This window comes from Phascolarctos cinereus, unplaced genomic scaffold (genome assembly GCF_003287225.1).
Source record: "Phascolarctos cinereus isolate Bilbo 61053 unplaced genomic scaffold, phaCin_HiC Scaffold_726;HRSCAF=1367, whole genome shotgun sequence".
NCBI classification, from domain to species: domain Eukaryota; kingdom Metazoa; phylum Chordata; class Mammalia; order Diprotodontia; family Phascolarctidae; genus Phascolarctos; species Phascolarctos cinereus.
In genome coordinates, this window is record NW_027556098.1 from 329071377 (window position 1) to 329093926 (window position 22550).

At 37.6% G+C, this 22550-nt stretch overlaps 1 protein-coding gene across 2 annotated transcripts in view; it reads right to left on the reverse strand.

Annotated features, from left to right (window-relative positions):
• Positions 1 to 18721, reverse strand: part of DLG2 (discs large MAGUK scaffold protein 2) — a 1818644-nt gene extending 1799923 nt beyond the window's left edge. Inside the window, exon 1 of one of the 2 annotated variants that reach the window (XM_078156955.1) lies at positions 18401 to 18721. In XM_078156955.1, the coding sequence (XP_078013081.1) occupies positions 18401 to 18442 (42 nt within the window). In that variant the 5' untranslated portion in view covers positions 18443 to 18721. The remainder of the gene's footprint in view (positions 1 to 18400) is intronic. The other variant, XM_020993659.2, reaches the window with a different exon arrangement.
• Positions 18722 to 22550: the final 3829 nt, after the last annotated feature.

Below are 22550 nucleotides of genomic sequence, written 5' to 3' on the forward strand. Positions count from 1 at the left end.
CACAGAAGATTTTAAGTTTGATCCATCCTTGGGTTAACTGCCATCTATGGACAGGAAAGTGACATGGTCATACCACCACTAGGGCATCCCTTTGATAGCTGAATGAAAGATGGCCTGGAGTAGGGAAAGACATGAAGGAGAGAGGTCAAAGAGAAGGCTTTTAGTCCAGTTGTGAGGTGATGAGGGGCTGCACCAGAGGTGCCAGTTTCATAGGAGAGAATGGAGGAGTATAGAAGACATGTTGTGATGGTAGAAACAACAGAATTTGGGGACAGATTTGATAGGTAGGAGAGAATGGGGGATTGAGCATGAAAAGTAGGTTGTAAGCCTTAGTGACTAGGATGGTGGTACTGCTCCAATGGCACTAGAGGAGTTTGGAAGATGGGAGGGTTTTAGAAGAAAGATAATGGGTTCAGTTTGTGACACATTTGATTTCAGATGTCTTCAGAACATGCAGTTGAAGATGTTAAGCCATAGTTTCCATCAGACAGAATGATGTAAGGCATGTTGGACTAAGCATCAGGAAAACTAGATTCACATTCAGCTGCTGAAATGTACTAACTGTGTGACTACTGGGCAAGTCACTTCACCCCACTAAGCTTCAGTTTCTTCATTTATAAAAGGGTGATAATAATACCTATAGTAATAATACCTTAGAGGATTGTTTTGAGGCTCAAATCAGATAATGTAGTTTAACCAACTCTGAGTTACTGTAAAAAGTCAGTTACTATTATAAGTTCATTGAGTATATTCACTTTTTACTTTTGTACCCCAGTGGCTGATCTGTACAATAAGTAACAAAGATGATGAGGGTTATGAATGTTGCTCTTAGCTTTAAGGTTTGTAAATATGTAAAGCACTTTACATATTATCTCATTTGATCTTCATGACAACCGTACGAAGTAGATGCTATTATTTTCCCTATTTTTTTCAGATGAGAAAACTGGAGCTGAGATGGCTAAGTGACTTTCCTAGGGTCATATAACTAGACAGAGTTTTAAGGTAGGCCTTCCTGACCCCAGGGTCTCTGCCCTATTTACCATCATCTTGAACATTACCATAAGTAATGAACTAACTTTTCTCTTTGGTTGATGCTTTACTTTTATTAATTTAATTATTTTACAATAGGAATTATTTATAAAACAAATGTATACCATTTCATACTATTATATTATTTATATATTGTAAGATACATTATTTTATTAGGTAAACTATATTATATATTTATTATGTATTTAGGCACCTAGCTGCCTTAATTAACGCTTGTTGATGGACTAATTCATTACTGTTACTGATGAAGTCAATGAAGAAGATAAAGATAATGAAGATGATGATCAAAATGCTTTGGATAAAAAAAAAATCCTTTCCCTGGTGGCTAGCCATGTGGTGATGTGGTCCCTCTTCACTCACACAGGCTGGCCCATAAACAGAAGTCCAAAGCCTTTCTAGCTTGGTAAGACCAGCGAGAGCTTATGCTCCCCCAGCAGCCTCTTTAAGAACCAGGGCCTCCTCTACAACATAGTAAGACTTGAGAGAAGAACTCTTAGTATACTGCAATCAAAAGTTAAAGAGCACAGTGGACAGAATGTTGGATTCAGAGTCAGCAAGAGCTGTGTTCAAATCCTTCCCCAGCTCCTTCCTTGGCTGTGTGACTCTAGGAAGGTCAGTTAACCTTTCTTAGTCCAATTTCCTCTTCTATTAAATGAAGATAATGATAGCACTTACTTCAAACGGTTGTTGTAAGAATCAAATGAGATGCCATATATCAGGTGCTGTGTAAACTTTAAAGGATTATATAAATGTCAGCTATAATTAAGTCGTTTACGGGGCAGTTAGGTAGTACAGTGGATAGAATGCTGGGCCTGAAGTCAGAAAGATCTAAGTCCAAATCTCACTTTAGACACTTAAAAGCTTTGTGACCCTGGGCAAGTTACTTAACTTGCCTTGGTTTCTTTATCTTTAAAATGAGGATAATAATAATAGCACCTATCTCTCAGAGTTTGTTGTAAGGTTCAAAAATAATAATAATTGTATAGCACTTGGCAAACAGTAAGCACTATATAAATGCTGTCCTTATCATTATTATTATCTATTTAAGATCTTTTTCCTAAAAATATTAAAGTGGGGGTGTTAAAATGCATGGGAGTCATGGAAATGTTTAACTCACTCTCTGGAGAATTTGAGCTATTCTGAAACCTGCCTTTAGGAGTGAAAATGTCAGAAGAATTTTTTTTTTCCTTAAGAAAGATGGCTCCTCATTTGCATCTTCTAGCACAGATATAAGAAAGACATTTCAGAGGTCCAAGGAGACTATAACGTTGAATTCAGTTTTCATGCAAGGCTAACAACTGAGCGAAGCATTGACATTTAAGAGTCATACAGTATGGAAACAAGATCACATGAATCATCATCATGGCTGCTTGATGCCTACTCAAACCATCACTGACTGACAGCAGTCCCCCCAGTCACATGGCAAGGGGCTTGTCGATGACAAGCTTTAACATGTGACTAATGGAGAGATTTAGAGTTGTGACCAGGGATGACATTCCAGTGACATACTGGCATATCCCTAGCAGCTTTGACTTATTACATTTGTATTGCCTCAAGTTTTTTATGAGGAATTGTCAGTAGAATAAAAGTAGCCAAGAAGTAAAATGATTTTTTTCTTTTAAACTCAAAAGATTAAGAAGTCATAAGGGCAAGGATTTCATTCCATCAAGACAGAACAAATTTCTAAGTTCTCCCCACACTAAAGAATGAATAATTTGAGTGGCAGGCAATCTTTGGGGCAGAAAAGTGTTTTGAAAGCTTGAAGATGTGTTTTCAAAGACCTGTTGTTCTTTCATGTCTGACTCTTTGTGACCCCATTTGGGATTGTCTTTGCAAAGATACTAGAGTGGTTTTCCATTGCCTTCTCTAGCTCAGTTACTGACTTCAGAGTTTAGAGACAAACAGGGTTAAGTGACTTGCCCAGGGTCCCTCAGCTAGCAGGTGTCTGAGGCCACATTTGAACTCAGGTCTTCCTGACTCTAGGCTCAACATTATAACCACTGTATCACCTAGCCTCCCATTTGAAGACCTGACCCTGGCACAGATTCACCACGTCCCATTGGATAAGTGACTCTACTTCATGATGTGGAGTGGTACAATGGCAAAAATCATGGCCTTTGAAGTCAGAGGATCTGCATTCAAATTCCACATCTGGCACTGCCTTTGTGACCCTGGGCAAGTCAACCTCATTTCTCAGGGCCTCTTTTTACTTATCTGAAAAAATCAGGGAAGTGAACTAGATGGTCTGCAAATTGCCTTCCAGCACCAACTCTGTTATCCCACGACTGAGATAGAGAATCTGAACTGGAAGGATCTGTTCTCAACCTAATCTGACAAGAATCTACTCCATAGTAGCCCTAATAAGAGATGATTTAGCTCCTGATGGAAGACTTCCAGTTAGGGGGGATCTACTGCCTCTCATTTGGTGATGAATTCTTTAGACTGGCAGCCTAGGAAATAAAGTTACAGATGCTATAATTTTTTTCTGTCTTAGGCCAAATTAATTTTTCTGGTTGTCATATGCCATTATTAGTTCATATCAACTTGGATACCAGTAAAACAGCCAAATCTAGTTTACATAAACTGGAAAGTAGCTACATCTCCTTCATTCTGTACTTTCTCCAGTTAAATTGTTTTCCTATAAGGGGAGGACTTTACTTTTATACCTAGTAGATTTTGTCTTATTAGAACCTCCCCTTTCTAAGCCTTACATAAGCATTCTCTCTGTCTCGAGGGTTCCTTCTGGTTGTAATAATGTCGGAATCCATGAATCAGAGTCCTAACTATGCTACTTATTGTTTCTGTAACTCCAGATCTGGCTTCTGACCTCAACTGAACCTCAAATTCCTCATCTCTTCATGTGGAGGCTCATTTCCATCATCTAATAAGAAGAAGGGGTTGTACTCTATGTCCATTAACATCCCTTTCAACTATAAACCTTATGATTTTATTTCTTTGGACTTTAGTTTTCTCATCTGTTGTATAAGAAGGCTGAACTATACTCTGAGATTCATTTCATCTCCAATATTCTATGATCTACATTAAGCATATGTGGCCTATTTATTCATTATTTTAACACCCGCACACTGTGTTTGGCACTATGGTAAGCACATACATGGAAATTCATGGTATTTAATATCAAACCTTTACAACATATAATGTTATCATAATTATAACTGCCTTAATGTCATTTATATATTACAAGTTTTTTTTTTCCTCATGACAATCTTGAAGTTAGGTAAGGCATAGTTTTTCTCTCATTTTATAGATAAGCAAACTGAGACTCAGAGAAGTTAATTCACTTCACAAAGCCATATAGCTAGGGAGTGATGGAGTTGTAATCAGGCTGAAACTTAGCATTCTTTGCACTTTAAGCTGCTTCTCTGTTTAGAAAGGTCTCAAGCATCTTATGGCAGGGTAGATAATTTGAAGCCTCCATTTATATTTAAAAGGATTTGAATTTTCCTATCTGTTGATTTCTTTGGTCTGAAAATACAGTAATTTCATGTGCTAATAATGTTACTACTGAATTACCATTGCCCTTCTTTCCTACACAGCATTCTAGAATTATCTTGTTCACTTCTGCTTTAAGGAGATCAGCATTCTAGAGAATCCACCCCATGTGACTCCATCACAGGAGTCAGATTTGACCTGGAGGGGACAGAAGGGAAAGGTAGGAATGGAGATGACTGGGAAGCCTATTTACCTAAATTTCGTTCCCCTTTCTTTTTTTACCTTGCTACACTGTCAAGCATAGCCTTAACACTCCGGCAGCAAGTTAAGCATCATCAATTTTTTTTTTTAAATTGTGCCTCATTTTCAGAGCCATTCCAATGTCACACTTGGAAGCTTTCTATCCTCTGCTGAAAAGCAATGGCCTAAGAAGAACAATGTTTCTAGTTCCCACAATTCTTTATTTACTTTTCATAAAACAGTTTTCCTTGCTTATCTTTCCTAATGAACTTGGGGATTGGGGCTTATAAGACCTGACAAAGGACATGAAAAGGATCATCAGTCCCTTTTAGTAAATACCTATGAATAAGATTGTCATTGTATGGCCCTTCTTTAAAAGCCAAGCCAATCTTTCTGCTTATTTTCACCTGGGGGAATTTCCCTGTGCCATCCTTCCCACTCCAAACTACCAATCCCTGCATCCTTCTATCAAAATGAAGCTTAACAAGTACTTCCTATGAGCAGCCTTCTTTCCTTATCAACCTGACCAACCACTCTTATCATTTTTATCTTTAAACAGAACCATATCTACAACCACATTACTATGGCTTTGTCCCAGAATGATGACATTTAGAAGGCACTGGCAACATGTGGAGTCTTTTACCACTACAGAAACAAATATATTTAGTTCCTAGTTGACAAGAATAATTAGTTAAAATTGGAAGCTAGAAGATAGGATATTTCTTTCTTCTAGTTGCCTCATCTCAGGTCATCTCCTAGCTGGCACAATAGTCCCTACTAGAGTAGCCTACTCAGCTGAATTTGAGGGTGTGATTTGTGCTACTTGCCTCAGGCACCAAAACTGCTAGTTATGTCTCTGTTTCTTAGTTTTCATAATATTATTTTTTATTTGCTCTTATGGAGCAAAGAAAATAATTCCTATAAAGTCAAGGCACATGTTTGGGGGCTTTTCATCCCAAATACTGAAATCTGCCCAGCTTAGACTTTAAGGATGACAGCCTAAACCCAGATCAAGTGGAAACTCATTAGATTCTGCTTCTGCCTTTCTAACTCAGCAAAGCCAAATGTTGTAAGGCAGAATGTCTAACAAGTAACTTCTAATGAGGTTCATTATTGTATTTGTTGTACTTACCACTAGGGTAGGTAGCTTTCCATTTGCATTGCTAATAGACCTCTTTAAAAGTACACTGAACTTTCAGGTGGCTTTGAATGACTCTTAAATGTATCCACATTTGGGTGCAACTGGACTTTATCTACAAATGGGCCAGCTTGCACATCTGAATTCCAACAGTACTTTTTGCCTGTGCAATTCACTGAGAATAAGACTTAGAAAACAGTATATGATTCTCCATTCCATACCATTCCATTCCACCAAAAGCAGTCAAAATATTGAATAAGATTGTCTATCTGACCTCCTGCATATTTTTCCATGCTTAGATTATGGTATCTTTGAGGGTAGGGCATTTGTCTTGTATTTCCATTAATCCAAAGAACATTCATTAATTCATACATTCAACAACATTGTTTTGCTATCTGGTATATATGAGTGAGGCACTGTCCTAGGTACTGGGGATAAAAAGACAAGAATGAAAAACACACCCTGCCCTCAAGAAACTTTCATTCTACTTACCTATTAGTATGAATTAAACATTCCTAGAAATATCATTTCCATTTCCTTACTTCCCAACATTCTGTTCAATCCTTTGTAATCTAGTTTTTTATCCTACCACTACATTAAACACTACTAGATTACCAATGTGACTAATCTTGTTCTTCTGGATTTCTCCTTCCTTGACATCTATGAAAATATACCTATTTGGTTGTCTTCCTACCTACATGAAAAGTACTTCTTAATGTCCTTTGCTAGATCACCTCTACACCCTGGTTTCCCTGGCCTCGTTCAAGTCTCAAGTAAAATCTCATCTCCTATAAAAACAAAACAAAACTTTCCCAGTATCCCTTAATGCTAGTCCCTTCCTTCTGATATCATTTTTTGCATCTTGTCTGTATCTTGTTTGAACATGGTTGTTTGCATAATATCTCCCCAACTGGATTGCGAACTTTTTGAGGGTAGGGATTGTTTGGGCATTTCCTTGTATCTCTATCACAGCATAATGCTTGGCACATAGTAAGGACTTAATAAATTTGTTGACTTGACAACACTAATATTGTTTTCGGCCACATTAAGAGGCATATATGGTGTTCAGAATTACAGCTATGATGTTCCTGCTATACTCAGCCCTGGTCAGAACCCATCTGAAGTATTCGTTTCAGTTTTGTGTGCCCCGTTTTTGGAGGCATGGGGCAAAGGGAAACTCTCTCACTCCCAAGGCAGCACATTTCATTTTTAGATAGCTTGATTGTTTGAAAATGTTGGTTTCTTTCTGAAATTAAACCAAAATATGTTTCTCTACAACATCCATTCATTGTTGCAAGTTGTGGCCTTGCAGCCAAGGTTAATAAATCCAATCCTTCTTCCACATGACAGACCTTCAAAGACTTACTATCATGACCCCTCTAAGCAGTATCTTCTCCACTCAGAAACTTCACAGTTCCTTCAGTTGATTGTTATCTGACCTATCTTCACCATTTAGCCTCCTTCCTCTAGTTTCTCTCCAGCTTATAAAAGTTCTTCCAAAAATATGTCTAGAAGGTCTGGTACAAGAAATAGCAAGGAGGCCAATATCACTGGAAAACTCTTGTACTCTGCCACATGTGAGGCTTCTTACTGAGCTGGCAATATATTTAATATATGTACCTTTTCTTTAAACAAGCATGTGTATCTATGCCTTCCCCATGATTTTTTTAAACATTAGATTTATCTCTATTAAATTTCAATTTATCAGCTTTATCTCAACATTGTAGTTTGTCAAGAGTTTTATGGACCTTGCTTATATCTTCTAAAATGCAAACTATTTCTCTTAGCTTTGTCCTATCTATAGATAGGACATATTTGTTAATGACTTATAAAAATGTTAAATTGCACAAGACCAAGCACCTATCCTTAGGAAAAGCCACTGGTGACCTTCTTCCAAGTTGGCATTGAACTGTTATTTGACCCAAGAAATTCAATCAATTCTAAATCCATATAACTCTATTGTTATTTAGAACAAATCTCTCTCTCTCTCTCTCTCTCTCTCTCTCTCTCTCTCTCTCTCTCTCTCTCTCTCATAACAAGGAGAGACTTTATCAAATGTTTTGCTAAAAACTAGGTAAACTACATCTGCAACATTCTGATACTAGTCTAATAATTTTATCTGAAAAGAAAATGAAGTTAGTCTAGCATGATCTCTTTCTGATGAAGCCATCTTGGTCCCTTGTGATTATTGCTTCCTTTCTGGCTCAAGAGATTTGAACTCATCAAAGGTAGTTAGGTGCTCTATCTATCTATCTATCTATCTATCTATCTATCTATCTATCTATCTATATCTCTATCTATCTATCTCTCTATCTATCTATCTCTATCTCCATCTCTATCTCTATCTATCTAATCTATCTTTCTAGCTATCTTCTTGGTTGTTTTCTTGATGCCACATGTAGGTTGGACTACTGTCATAGACTGAAAGAGTGCTTAGAGACAAAAGGCTTAATTTCTAAGTACAGTCCCTCTATTTATTAGCTATATAAGTTTGGACATCACTTAACTTCTCTTATTGTCATTTTCCTCGTCTATAAAATAGGCATAATGATACTTGGCACCACTCATCTCACAGGATGAATGGGAGCTTCAAAGGAGACTATGAATGCCAGCACCAAGTATCTTACCATGTCGACTATTTCCAGATATGTAGTATATTCCTTGAAAGCAGAAATGGTCTTCCTGCTTTATTTTTTCATTACCCCACAATGTCTAACATAGTGCTTTGTTTTGTTTTGTTCCCCTAGAGGAGATGTTCAGTTAGTGCTCTTCACTGATTACTTTTCTAGTCTTTCAGTTTCTACTCAGGCACAGCTCACCTATAAAGGCAGTAAGAAGTTGACCTAAATCAGGTTGACAGCCTGGACCCTTATGAATCCCATGGTGCTGAGGTGCCTGGGGAAGATTATTTGAAAGTCCTTATGTAGTATGAAAACTGAAAACATGTTCTTTGCATGACTTGATTTAACTTACAGCCATATGTGGCTTTCAGTGACTTGAGAAATCTACCACTTCACATATACAACCCCTCTATCAGCCCCTATTGTCAGCCTACAATCAGAAAGAAACTGATAATGGCCTTCCTCTACTTTCACTCTTGCAGGGGAAGGTGGGAAGAGAAGAGTCTGAAGTCTATCCACAAACTGATAGCATTAAGCACTGAGGTTATTAATACTTGCTAAATGAGTAAAGGAAATAATGAGTGAATAGCTATTTTAAAAACTTGCCATTTATTTTATTACAAGGACCTAGGTAGCATAGTGGATAGAGGACTGGACTTGGGGTCAAGGAGACATGAAATTGAATTCTACCTCAAAAACTTACTAGTGTATGTCCCTTTTCAAATTTCTTGACCGCTCCTAATCTGTTTTCCCCATCTATAAAATGAGGATGAAAATAACACCTATTTCACAGTGTTATATTAAGAATCAAATGAGATGGCACACGTAAAGTGCTTTGCAAACCTCAAAGAACTATCTAAATCCTAATCATTAGTAGTGATCATACATTTTTGCTAGTTCCCATATAAAATATGCAAATGTCTGGGTTGCTATCCACTAGAAGCTTTTAATCCAAAGTGGTGGGGCACATACCTAACACAAATTATTACAGGTTGAGTTAGTGAGATCTCCTCACTCATAGGAGGAGGGAAATTCTGTTAGACATATAAAATGGATGTTACCAACTTCTTTTTTTATACTTATTTCACCTATTCATGACCCATATTCAAAGTTACTTAGGGTCTGCTTCCAGTAAGACTGGAAAATTGGTTAGAGATTCTAGTTTCCTTTGTCATTAGATTGTAAGTTCCTTGAGGTCAGGGACTGTATTTTGCATCTTTTTATTTCCCCAGCACTTAGCATAGTGCCTGGCACACAGTAGGTACTTAATTGGTGGTTGCTGATTGACTGATCAATCTCAATATAAAACTGTGTAGCCCCTCACACCTGTAGACCATCCCACAGCTTAGATAAAACTGGCGTTCTGAGACTAGTCACGTGTTTGGCTTCACTTCCCTGAGACAGAGAGCCCAGGACAAAGTAGATGACAGTAAGGAAGAATACAGATTTCCTATTCTACCAATCTTCATGATTAATAACATCTAAATCAGTTTATGTACTATCAATACACCATATGCTTAGATCAACTTAGTATGAATCTTTATCTTTGTTCCTTGAAATCTCAAACTGAATAAAACTAAAAACCTAAAAGCTATCTGTTCTGTCTCTGGCTTCTCTTCATTTTAGGAACTTGGACAAATTATTGAACCTCTCTAGGTATCAATTTCCTCATTTCTAAAGTAAAAATGTTGTTCAGATGATCTTTAAGGTTCCTTTCAGGTACTATATGCTGTGCTATGCTATGGTTCCATAATTCAATTCATTTCAGCAAAATTGCATTGAAGTATCAATTATGTGTGAAACATTGTTCTGGCCTTGGGGGAAAATGAGCCCAACCTCTATGGAGCCTACTATCTAATGGGGGATATGACACATACATAACTTTAATGCAAAATAAAACAGGATAAGTACATAAAAGTGGAAACAAAATGTTATTTGAGGTGGTGGCTTCTGGAGTAGTAAAAAAGTCAAAGGCACATATGTACGACAGGAACCACTATTTATGGATATTTATTCACAAATCCAAACCATCCCTATAATAATCAATAATCATTTGTTCAAAGCTTCAGTATGTGAAAAGTCATATAAGGTAATAATGGGACGTAGTCTTCTGTAACTAGAGGTGATAAGCCAGGATGTCTAGAACACCATCAAACATCAATAATCTATTAGACACCAATTCTATTCAAGATGGGGAAGGGGAATGCAAATAAGCATACAATGTAGTCTCTGCTGTCAGGAAATGTATAATTTAGTTGGAAAGACAAGTCACATAATACTAAAAAGCTAAAATGATAAGTTAAATACTATCAGAATCCTAACTAGTGCAAGATGGGAAGGCATAGCTCCAGGACACCAAAATTTGGAGGGCACTGTCAGCACTACTAGTCTCAGTCTCTCTCCTCTCTCTCTCTCTCTCTCTCTCTTCTCTCTCTCTCTTTCTCTCTCTCTTTATCTATCTATCTCTCTCACTCTCTCTGCAATCAGGGTTAAGTGACTCACTCAGGGTCACACAGTGACCCTGAATGTCTGAACTCATATTTGAACTCAGGTCCTCCTGACTTCAGGGCCAGTGCTCTATCCGCTATGCCACCTAGCTAGTTTGCCACTGCCCTTATCCTGCCTGATTCCAGGAAGCAGCCTCTACAATTCCTCCCTAATTTCTGCTGCCTCCCCAACCTGCTCAACTGAATTGAGAACAGATTCTGTGTCCCTAATCCCCAGCCATATTTTATGCTGCTTTTCCCAGGTATAGTAAATTCTAGTTATGGTTCTGAAAAGTGTGACTGCAACATTAGAGCTCTCTCAAAGTAATATATGTAACTGCTAAATAAAGGGCAAATTCCTGGAGCCTGTAATGGTCTAGGAAGATTTCAACAGGGATGTAGATCTTGAGTTAATCAACTACCATATCTGTGAAATGTTTCCTAGATCCATAACTCTAGCCCTATTCTCTGTCTTCAGACCCAATCCAGCATCACCAACTCCCAACTGAGCACTTCTAACTAGATATTCCATAAGTATGTTCTCCTTACCTCTTCCTCATAGAATCCTAAACTTCTTTCACGACTGCTCAAGTGCCATCTGCTATAAAACAGCAGGCCTGAGCCTCTCCCACCTGATTGTGACCTGTGGAAATTATTTTGTGTTTGCTTTGTATGTATCTATATTTATGTCCACACATACACGCACATACACACATATGTGTGTATGTATATATATATATATATATACACATATACATATGTGTATATATATATATATATATATATACACACACATATACACACACACATACACACACACATCTATATCTATAGATATCTGTCTATGTCTATTTCTACCTCTATATCTATAAATAACTACATACATACTTATCAGGTCTTTATCTACATATCAACACTCATGCTGTTTATATTGATTCCCACTAATAGAATTTAGTGAGTTCTAGGGATTGTTTTATTCTTGTCTATCTGCAGTACTTACCATAATACCTAGCATGTATTAGGTACTTAACCAGTTCTTTAATAAATTAAGTAGAAAGGGACCTTGAAAGATAGGTAATATTTGGATTATTGCTGAAGTACCACATTCCAAACAAAGGAAATGTTGTAAAATGTAAAGTTGGTTCAAGAATAACAGTGATGGTAAGGATTTTTCTATGTAAGTGTGAAAGAAATGAACATGATTTATGTGTGTTGCATAAATGGAGTAGAGGTAATGTCTTATGGTAGATAAGGAGAGAAAGCCCAAGATTCAGAAAGAGCTGGGTTTAGGTCTTGCCTCTGGCATATTCTCTCCATATCCTAAACAAATCTCTCATACTATAAATTGAAGAGAAGGTACTGACCTGTATTGGTGGAAGGTGTTTCCTCATTTGGGAATTCCCTATACCAGTGAAGTCATAGGTGCATTTTCTATCTCTCTTCTATAGTACCTAGCACTGGGCCTTTTATGTAGCATTATACAGCCTCCATAGAAATGTGCTGATAAATAGTTCACTTGGAGCCTATCCTCATGGAATAGCTCTGTAGTCTCAAAAAGGAACATGGTTTTAAAGTGGGGGAGTGATTGTAATAGGTATAGTTATAACTGAAATACTCTAGTGTGATTACAACAGGTATAGTTATAACTGAAATGCTGAGACAACTGTATTTAGGGTAGCCTCATGCTATCAAGAGAGTTCTCCATTCAACTGGTTTAAGTTCAACATAAGTGGGCAATCTGGGACATTAAGAGAAGAGCCTTCCTTTCTATAGAAAGAGAGGAAAGTTGACCTCAATAATGTTCATGGACATGTTTCTTTAAATATAAAGTTGTATTGATTCCTTTTGTTTTTACAACATAGCCATTAATTGATATGCTATACTCCCACCCCTCAGTAAACACCTCTTCCCGTTGTAATAAAGGAAAGCTGTCTAGCAAAGCTAACACAATGACCATGCATGCCTGACCATGGACACACTATTCTATTCTCAAAAACCCCCACCTCTCTACCAAAAACACAGTTTAATTTCATCATCTGCTCTCTGGAGTTAAGGTCAGTCCTTAAAAACTCAGTTACATTTGTGTAGTTGTGAATATTGTTCTCTGGATCCTACTTACTTCAGGCTGGGTCAAATCATACAAATCTTCCAAAATCTGTTCCTCTTTAATCACCCTCAGCTTTTTTTGAGTTATTTTTAATCACCTGAAAGTTCCTACCAAATTTAACTCTTATGCTGCCTACTGAATGAGGCCACAGATTTTGTGGCCACAAAACTTATGACCTTGTGTTAAGTTTGTAAGTCAAATCTTATGACACCATGTTAAGTTGCTCACAAAGCCAAATAGAAGAAGACATGGTCATAGAATTTGGAGTTGAAAGGAACCTTGGGGGAAATGGGGGGGGGAGGTATTGTGCAACCTCTTTATTTTAAAGATAAGATTACTGAGGCCTAGACAAGTAGAATATCTTGCCCTAGGTCACCCAAGGAAGAAGTGGTAAATGTAGATCTTCCAATTTTTTACCAATTGTATGACTCTGGGCAAGTCACTTAATGTCTCTTGGTTTCAGTTAGCTCATGTCTAAAATGAATATAATTGCACCTACCTCACATGGTTGCTGTGAGGATCAGATATGTAAAGGGCTATGCAATTTTAAAATGATATGTAAATGTTAGCCTACAATTATTATTATTTAGACTACAAGTCTAATCCCCTTTCCAGTACAACATCCCATCTCACAAACAACTTCAAAGTTTTCTTGCTCTGCTTTGTTAAAATTCACTTGGGCAGGCAATATGCTGCAGTGGAAAGAACATGGTATAGGTATCAAGAGACTACTTTTAGTTCTTGGTATGCCACTAGCTAGCTGCATATCCTTAGACTGATCACTTAACCACTTTTTGCCCTTGTTCTTTCATTTGAAAAATGAGAATAACACTTTATTTTCCTAAATCAAGAGTTTTTGTGATAACAATATAACAGACATAAAAGTATATTGATATACTTTTGATATCTAAGATGTAAAATATATTGATATACAGATAAAAGATATCGGTATACAGATATGAAAGTATATTGAAAAATTTAGGAAAAAAATGACTATAGAGATATGTCAACAATCTAATGTGACCTAGTGGAGCAGCACGATAGTTGACAGTCAGAAAGACTTGAGTTCAAGTCTTGATTCTGGAAGATCCTATCTATGTGAACATAGGCAAATCATTTAGTATTTCAGGATACAAGGTCAAGTTTCAAGAACTATGCATTACAGATGAGTTGCCAGTATGCATTAGAGAAAAACAAGTCTACAATAAGAGTTTCCTAAACCAATGAAATCACAAGTCCAAAACAAAAATAAAATCCTTATCAATACCAGTTGTCTCTACCTTTTCAAAGCCACTACAAGTTTCAGGAACACTAGACTTTGCTATTTGCCCCATAATTGTACTCTAAGGACCACCAAGCCTTCCCTATATGAGTTTCTTCCTCCATTAGAATGAGTTCCTTCGATAAGTCAATCCACCAAAAATTATTTATTATTAAGCCATTACTATTTACCTGGCACTCTAGTGGGCAATGGGGATACAAATACAAAGAAGAAACCATCCTTAATCACAATGAACTTACATTCTAATCTATATTTGTAATTACATTTTAATGTATATATACTATGTAGAGCATAAATAGAAACTTAATAAATATACACACAAAAAATGATTAAATAGACATTTGAGGCACTCTGCACAAATCAGGCAGTTTAAAATATTTCGTTAGGTTCTGATTTCTCAGGTCTTATTTGAATTCTTAAAATATATCAATGTAACAGGAGGAAAAGGAAAGACTTCATGCAAAAGATAGGGCCTGAGAGACCCTTAAGGGAAAGGGGTACTCTATGAGATAGAGATATGGAGGGAATAGACTCTGGGCACTGAAGACAGGCATTGTAAAGGCCTGGAGATAGGAGATGGAGAGGCATGGGTGAGGAAAAGAGAAAATATCTGTCTGTCTAGATCACTTAATGATGGAGCAAGAGTAATGACCAATGAGATTGGAAAGATGGGTTGGGGCCAGGTTGAAAGCAGAGACTGTCATTTTCTTTTTCTATTTTTATTCCCAGCACTTAACATAGTACTTAGCAGAGTGAGCACTTAATACATACTTTTTCATTCATACATTTGTTCATTCTCTATGGACAAGGGCTTATCTAAAATTAGTTATTTCAACAACAACAAAAAGCACTTTTATCTCAACTATCCAGCCAGAAGGCATCCCTTCCTCCTTTGAACTTTCACATCACTTAGTCCTATTTAATTTCATTTTAACATTCTATCTTGTGTTATACTTATCTGTCCTCCACTAGGCCCTTAATCATGCTTGAGGGTAGGAACCCTGTCTTTTCATCTTTCTAACCCCCACAGGACCTAGCCAGTGCCTTATATACAGTAGACACTCAATAAATACTTATTGAATTATTGGCTGGATAAATGATTTGTGTTTTTCAGGTATAAATAGATTTGGGAATACTCAAGTATCCATCATATTCTCATTTCAATTACCTTGTAATTGTGTAGATGCAATTTAAATTCCATACTCCTCAACTTTTTTTTTAATTTAAAACACAGTGAGATGATATATGCAAAAGTGCTTTGAAAAACTGCAGAGTGGCATTTATACCTGGAGTATCATCATCATCATCATCATCATCATCATTGAGTCTTCTCATTATTTTAATGATGATTGATATTAATACTACTCATAATAAATATGAATAACAATTTACAACTAAGGAGATAACAGAAGTTAGGTAGATAACTTTTGACTACAGCTTTTCATCATCATTGTTTCTTCCCTGGTGAATATGATCAGTTTAGGAATACAATGATAACATAAATATAACAAGTAAAGGCAATCAGATTAATATGGTCATTATTCTTCAGTCAACATTCAAAGAACTCAGTTTGCTTCTCACTTATTCATATTTTTTCACATAGACTCACATGCTCAGCCTCTATCAAATCTGTAACAGTGTCTGCTGAGACCTGCCTTGAACTTGTCAGGCTAAGATGGGTCAAGTTGGTTCCCATAGCTTTCACTGGTCCAGACCCACCCAACATCTTGAGTCTTATTCATGTATCAGTTCCAAAATTCTTTGAGTTGTGCCATTCTATAGATTCCCAATAAGCAAAATTAGGAACTGAGATACTAGTGGTTTATTCTAGCTAGAAAACAAAGAATTATGTCTGCTGCTTGTGTTCTAGCTAGCCTGAAAAGTTAAGGATCAATTTATCATTAACCAAGTTGTCCCAGGAAAACTTTAGGAAACTGGTACATATAAGAGAGATTTCAATGACCCCACAAAAGTAAACAGCTCCACATACAACCAATATACACCCAAATTACAGACAAGAATTCATTTTGATGGGGGTAATATAGCATGAGTGGATGGCAAACTCTGCCACAAATCTTGCTGCTCCCAGGACAGGAGAAATCAGAAAGAAAATAACGATGTATGAAAGAAAGAGCAAGTGTTAACTCTCAGAAAGAGAAGGATAAATTTGACTGAAGTTCATGCACTCAGTATAATGACAACAGTACAACATATGGCGATTTCCAGGTTTGAGTTTCAACTGATTAATGAATCAGAGCTGGCAATACTTCACAATCATACACTGACTGCTTCCCCCACCCCCAACCCCCAATTATCCAAATGTGGTCAAAACCTCTGTGGGTACAAGAATGTATCTTCTTGTGTCTGTGAGTTTCAGGGTAGAGGTACACTCTTTGAAAAGTTAAATCTATAAAATGCCACTCTCATTGTTAATAAGTATTTTTAAAGAGTGTCTCATGAAACTGGCAGTCAAAGAACTGTCTGCTCATTTTATCTCACATTTCTTTTATTAAACAGCATGGTTGTACAATTCTGCTCCAGTCTCAGACTACTAGTCAGGTTGATGATTGCCCAGGGGCACAGGGAAAGGCAGGGGGTGAGGTTGCAGTTTGATGAAGAAAGCCCTTTGATGATCCCATTTAAGGATAGTGTAACATAGGCACCTACAATTATTTTCCCTCACAAACCCTTTCCTCTAGTGCCTATATTTGGGGACGAATCAGAAATCACCGACTATACAGTCTGGCTCTGTCTGCATATTTCAAAATCTCTATCACAGGTGTGGAGGTGAATGGGTTAAGAAAGTTAATTTTAAAGTGATCAAAAGTAAAACCTCAATCACTTAACAAAATGAACAGGGGGCTGTGTTAAGGAGTTACTGTTACCCAAAAAGCCTATTACAGTAAAATAGATTTCCCCTACTTTAAATCCAATAAGAAAAAAATCTCTTTTAAAATCATCGATGGTAGTACTGAGTTCTGTTATTAAAATCCCCAAGCCCAAGAGATGAAACTTTAACACCCAAATATCTTAAAACATTCCATTGAGAAAATAAAAATTTAAGAATCTATCAATTCAATTTTAAAATCTCTATTTTAAGTTTGGGGGCTTTACCTAAATTTTCACAGAGGTGCATACTTTCCATAAAAGAATAACAGCCGCACATTCTCAATATGTTGACAGAGTATTGTAATTCACTTAAATTATACCACTGGAATCCCACAGCTGGCCTGTATGTCTGCCTCAAAGCTGAATGAATACAATGCCAGTGATCCTTTCAACTAATATTGTGCTAGCTGCTGACAAGGGAATAAATCTAGCAACTTAGACTCAACTTCTGAGGCTGATTAACCCAAACAAGTGAAGGCTAAAGGGTGTTTGGAGTGGGGAGGGTGACAAACGAGCAAAGGAGAGACCACAACGCTGATGCTGCCGGCTGACACTTATCACAAGAGAGCTGAGGAGCAGGGAGACAGATATTGTCAATTAACAGTGTTCCTCAGTTGTTTGTGTGCATTTGATGACAAGTTATGCCCCAAATGGCATCGTGATATCATTTCAGCCACCAGTTCTTCCAGCCCTCTGGCTTGCAGACAATATAAAGCAGCAAGAAAACATGCATCTGCCGTTACTTTCCGCGAAGAAGTATTTGAATTCTTAATTCTAAATCGAATTCGGTTCCTCTGCTCCATCCCTGGTTTCTTGGTTCTGGCCTACCTGGCTAATTTCCATTTATTCTCTTCTCCCCCTGACTTCCCCCCCCCCACCCCAGCAGACCGTCTGATGAACCAGAATTACAAAGAGTTAAATATGAAGGTCACTACCCAGCACATTGCAAACATGCCTCTCCAGCTCAGCTCCACTGTCCCAGTAAAACAAAGCCCCTCCAACCACCTGTAATAATATGCTTGAGCAGTTAGCAATCCTCAAGTCCTGGAGAGCCAGCCACACAAGGTAGACATTTTCTGCAGCTGGCTTTAAACATGTACATCTTGCCCCCACTGTTGCCTCGGCTCCTCTTACCTTGACGTTAGTCCGGAGTGCACAGTAACATGCAAAAAACATTGCAGTAAACAAGGAGCATATGGACTGGCATTCAGCTCCTCAGCTCAGCACAAACCACAGACCCGATCCTGAGCATGTGCTACCAAAGAAGCGCCGGTTCCCTCTGTCAGTTTGAAAATGCATTGATCTCGGGCTTTTCTGACTACAAAAAGACATGTCTTGAAGGCACTGAGTGAAAGCTAAAAATCTCTTCATTGCCTATATATAGCATTATGCCCAGTAATTTCAATTAGCCCAGAATTCAGCAGCTGAAAGTTAAGACCTCAGTTGCTTTCCCTTCTAGCATTTTAAATCACTGAGGGCGAGAGGAAAAAAAAAAAAAGAAAGAAAGAAAAGAAAAGAAGGGAGGGGAGCTCACCCGGGGTGGGGGGAAAGGTGAGGAATTAAAATTTAACCAATGGGTTACTTTATATTTCAGGGGAAGGCTGATGTTTTCCTGTTAGGTACTTTATAAGGGGAATGCATCAGGCAGGTAGGAATCGAATAGGGAGTCCTTTTCTATTCTGAGGGATACTGTAGGCTCTGCAATCCATCCCCACCTATCCTGATGCAGAATCCCTTTTTGGCAAATCCTTAGTACTAGAAATCCTTGCAAATTCACCTCCTTCTCCCTATCAGTGCAGAGTTAAACTGTGGGGTTGGGGGGTAGAGGAAGGATCTCTGTCTTAACTAGGGGGTCTCTCTTAAATGCCAGTTGAGTCCACTGTGTATAAATGGCCGAGAAGTACCACCGACTCTTACTTCTCTGTCATCGGGTACAAATCATTGCAGCTGCTAGGGGACGCCTGGGCTTGGGCTCCCAAATCAAATGCTATGCACAATTTTTCAAACCTAGGTTTTATTGGTAAAACACAATCGATATCAGAGCAAAGGATTGAAGCAGAGATAGGATTCCAGGGGATAACATAACCTCGGATTTCGGTGGCTACTGCTCCTGAATTTTAAATGATCAGCTGCTCAGGAAGACAGACAGAAATCCTCTGCCCTCACGAAATCGTGAGGAGGGGGGGGGAAACACCTTTAATTCAAGACCCTGTTCAGATCCCACTGTCTGTTGTCATTCCTGTCAGGCACCGGATGCTGCAAATTAACTCGATTTTTACTGAGCTGAAAGGATCAAGTCCAGTGTGTGCTTCTAAAGTCCTGTCTCCAGCCCTGGGAAGCCCTAATGTTCAGCTACAATTCTGAAGCTATCCTGCTAAAATAGAACGAGAAAAGAGCAGTTTCTCACTGCAGCAAAAATTGTGGGAGGGGAAAAAAAAGTGGCTCTGTCTTAGCCACGACATTCCCTATCAGCATAACAGCAACGTGGAGGAGAAGCATAACTCGGGAAGGGAGAAAAAACCTGCAATGACTTTACGGATTATTCTTTTAATATGTTTTACATAAACCCCCCTGAGCATTGCAGCGGTGCTGAAGCCCTGGGCATTTCCCGTGGGCAATGAGGTGAGGCAATGCAAGTGGGAAGTGAGGTATTTAAAAGGAAGAAAAATTAGGGAAGAAGAAAGCAGGGTTTTCAGTTTCTCTCCTGATGACAAGCAATCAGAAAGTGTCGTCAATTCTGACTAAAAATCTATTTTGGGCATGTCATTGTTTGTGTCTTTGGCGGGCGGGGGGGATGGATTTTAAAAAGGGAATCTTGTCTTTAGCTGGGGACTTTTCAGTAATGTGGAAGCTACTGAATTTGACTCCTTGTTCCGAGGGTCCCACAAATGTACACAATTGGAACTTACAGGCATTTCCAGTATATCCGATGACTTCCGGTACAGGAGACACGGCTATGTATGCCCTAACTCCGATGCTCTACAACTTTCATTATCTGCTAAACAACAGGGCATAGCCATCCGGCTAATAAATGTTTTTCTTTGCCGAGGTTGGAGGAGTTCTGGTTATCTTGTTATTTTTTAAGACATGAGACCAAACAAGCGAAAACATGGGGGGGGGGGATGAATTAGTAAATCTTTTTTTCTCCTTGAGTTCTAAGGAAATTTTTAAAAGTACACATTTCACAATTCATGACTGATTGGTACTAGGTACTTTATTCATTAGTATGAGAAAATAAGCAACTGCAATTACCACCACTAACTTTAAAAAAAAAAAAAGACTTTGAGTAATTTTAATGACCAGTGAGAGAGAAATTAAAACTTCAGGAAACCTTAGAACAGCTTATATGGAAGGATGAAATAAACACATGATTTCATGTGAAAATCAGAATTGGGGCCTGAAGACATGCAGTTCTTTCAATATGATTTGGATAATATTTTTATTGTGCATTTATTAAAAAAAAAATCCTGTGAAGACAAACATGTCTACCCCATTGTAATCAGCATGGATCATTGGTAAAGAGCATTGGATTTGGAGTCAGAGAATGTGGGTTCAAATCATGCCTACTTCACTTCCTACTTGTGTGACCTTGGGGAAGTCATTTAACTGCTTAGGGCCTGTTTTCTCAACTGTAAAATGAGCGGGTCAGACTTAATAGCTTCAACGTTTCCTTCCAAGTTATAAATCTAAGAACCTATGATCATAAAAGAAAATTAATCCTTGGAATAAAGAAATGAATGATCTTTTTAGTCTTTTAGACTCTAACTTGGAGACCAGTATTTCAGGATAAAATAGTGCTCTTAGAAGGCTAACTCTCTGACCCATACATATATAGTTGTTGTTGCTGTTGTTGTTTATTAATGAACCAATCCCGGGGAAAAAATCAAAAGTGAAGTATTAATTTATTGTCCAATCCCCCCCACACACACACCAAGTAGTAATTCTTAAAGTAATTGATTTTTTTTCTATTTCTTGATTACATGACAAAAGTCAACCTCTTGTTAAAAAAAAAAAGACTATAGTTGATAGGTAAAACCATTATCCAAATATCAAAGCCTGTCAAACAGAGGTGAAAGCAAGGCATATTAGATTGACATATTTTGTTTTGTTTTTATTTCATATTTCAGTCTAGTGAGTCCAAAAGCTGGAGAATGAAATAAAGCTAAGATTACTTCCTTTAAATTTAACTAAATTATTAATAAAATGGCTACTCAATATTTTCATTTTCAAACTCTACCAATTATAGCTATTCATTCATTCATTCATTCATTCATTTGTTTATTTGTTCCTTCAACTAAAAACCATTTGTTTATTCAGAAGTCTCTATTACATTCCTATTCTAATGCTTCACCAATCACTTAAGGAGGATATGTTAAGCATTTACTGTGTTTTAAGGACTGGACATATCAAGGGTGGGGGAAATTCACCTTATAATAGGTGAGACAATAGATACATAAATTGATATATATAAGATATATACATAGTAAACACAAGATTATAGAGGAAGAAAGGCTCTTAGAGGCTAAGGGGAGGAAAGGCCTTCTTCAGAAGTGACATCTGAGCTGAACTTTGAAGAAAGCCAGAGATTCTAAGAGGCAGATCTGAGGAACAATTTCCATGCATGTGGATGCAACTTGCTATGGAGTTGACTCTGTTCCGTAAGCTTAACCTAATGCAGAGATGGCACCTTCTGCTTTTAGACTGTGCTCTTGACATCAAACATCAATTTGTCTCCTTATAACTTTCATCCATTTTTCCTAGTGCTCTCTTTTGGAAAATCAAGTCTAATACCCTATGAGATCTAGAAGGTCCTTCCTAGTTGGAAAGGATTTAATCATGGTATTGATGATGAACCATATGCTTGGTATCCAAGGACCAGCTTGACTGAGACCAGACAAGCTCATCACCAATTCATTGGCCACAGAAAGAAGACATTTGGGCCAAACAACTTAATAAAACATTTAGTAAGACATCAAAGTGTTCTGATCTAAATCAGTGGAGGCAGTACCCATGTCAGTGAAATGAAAAACTTGGTTCAATATTTAAGTATGAACAGAATACCATGCTAAGAAAGGAGATACATAGATAATTGACAAAACACCTGCCCTCAAGGAGCTTAAAATATAATCCATTTAGGATAAAATATAATACTTTCTGTGATACACATTTACCAACCTTTGGAACCATCATGGTACAGTGGAGAGAGAGATGGATTTGAATCAAAGGACCTGAGTTTGAATCCTGGTCCTGTCACTTGCTACCTTTGTGATCTGGAGCCTCAGTT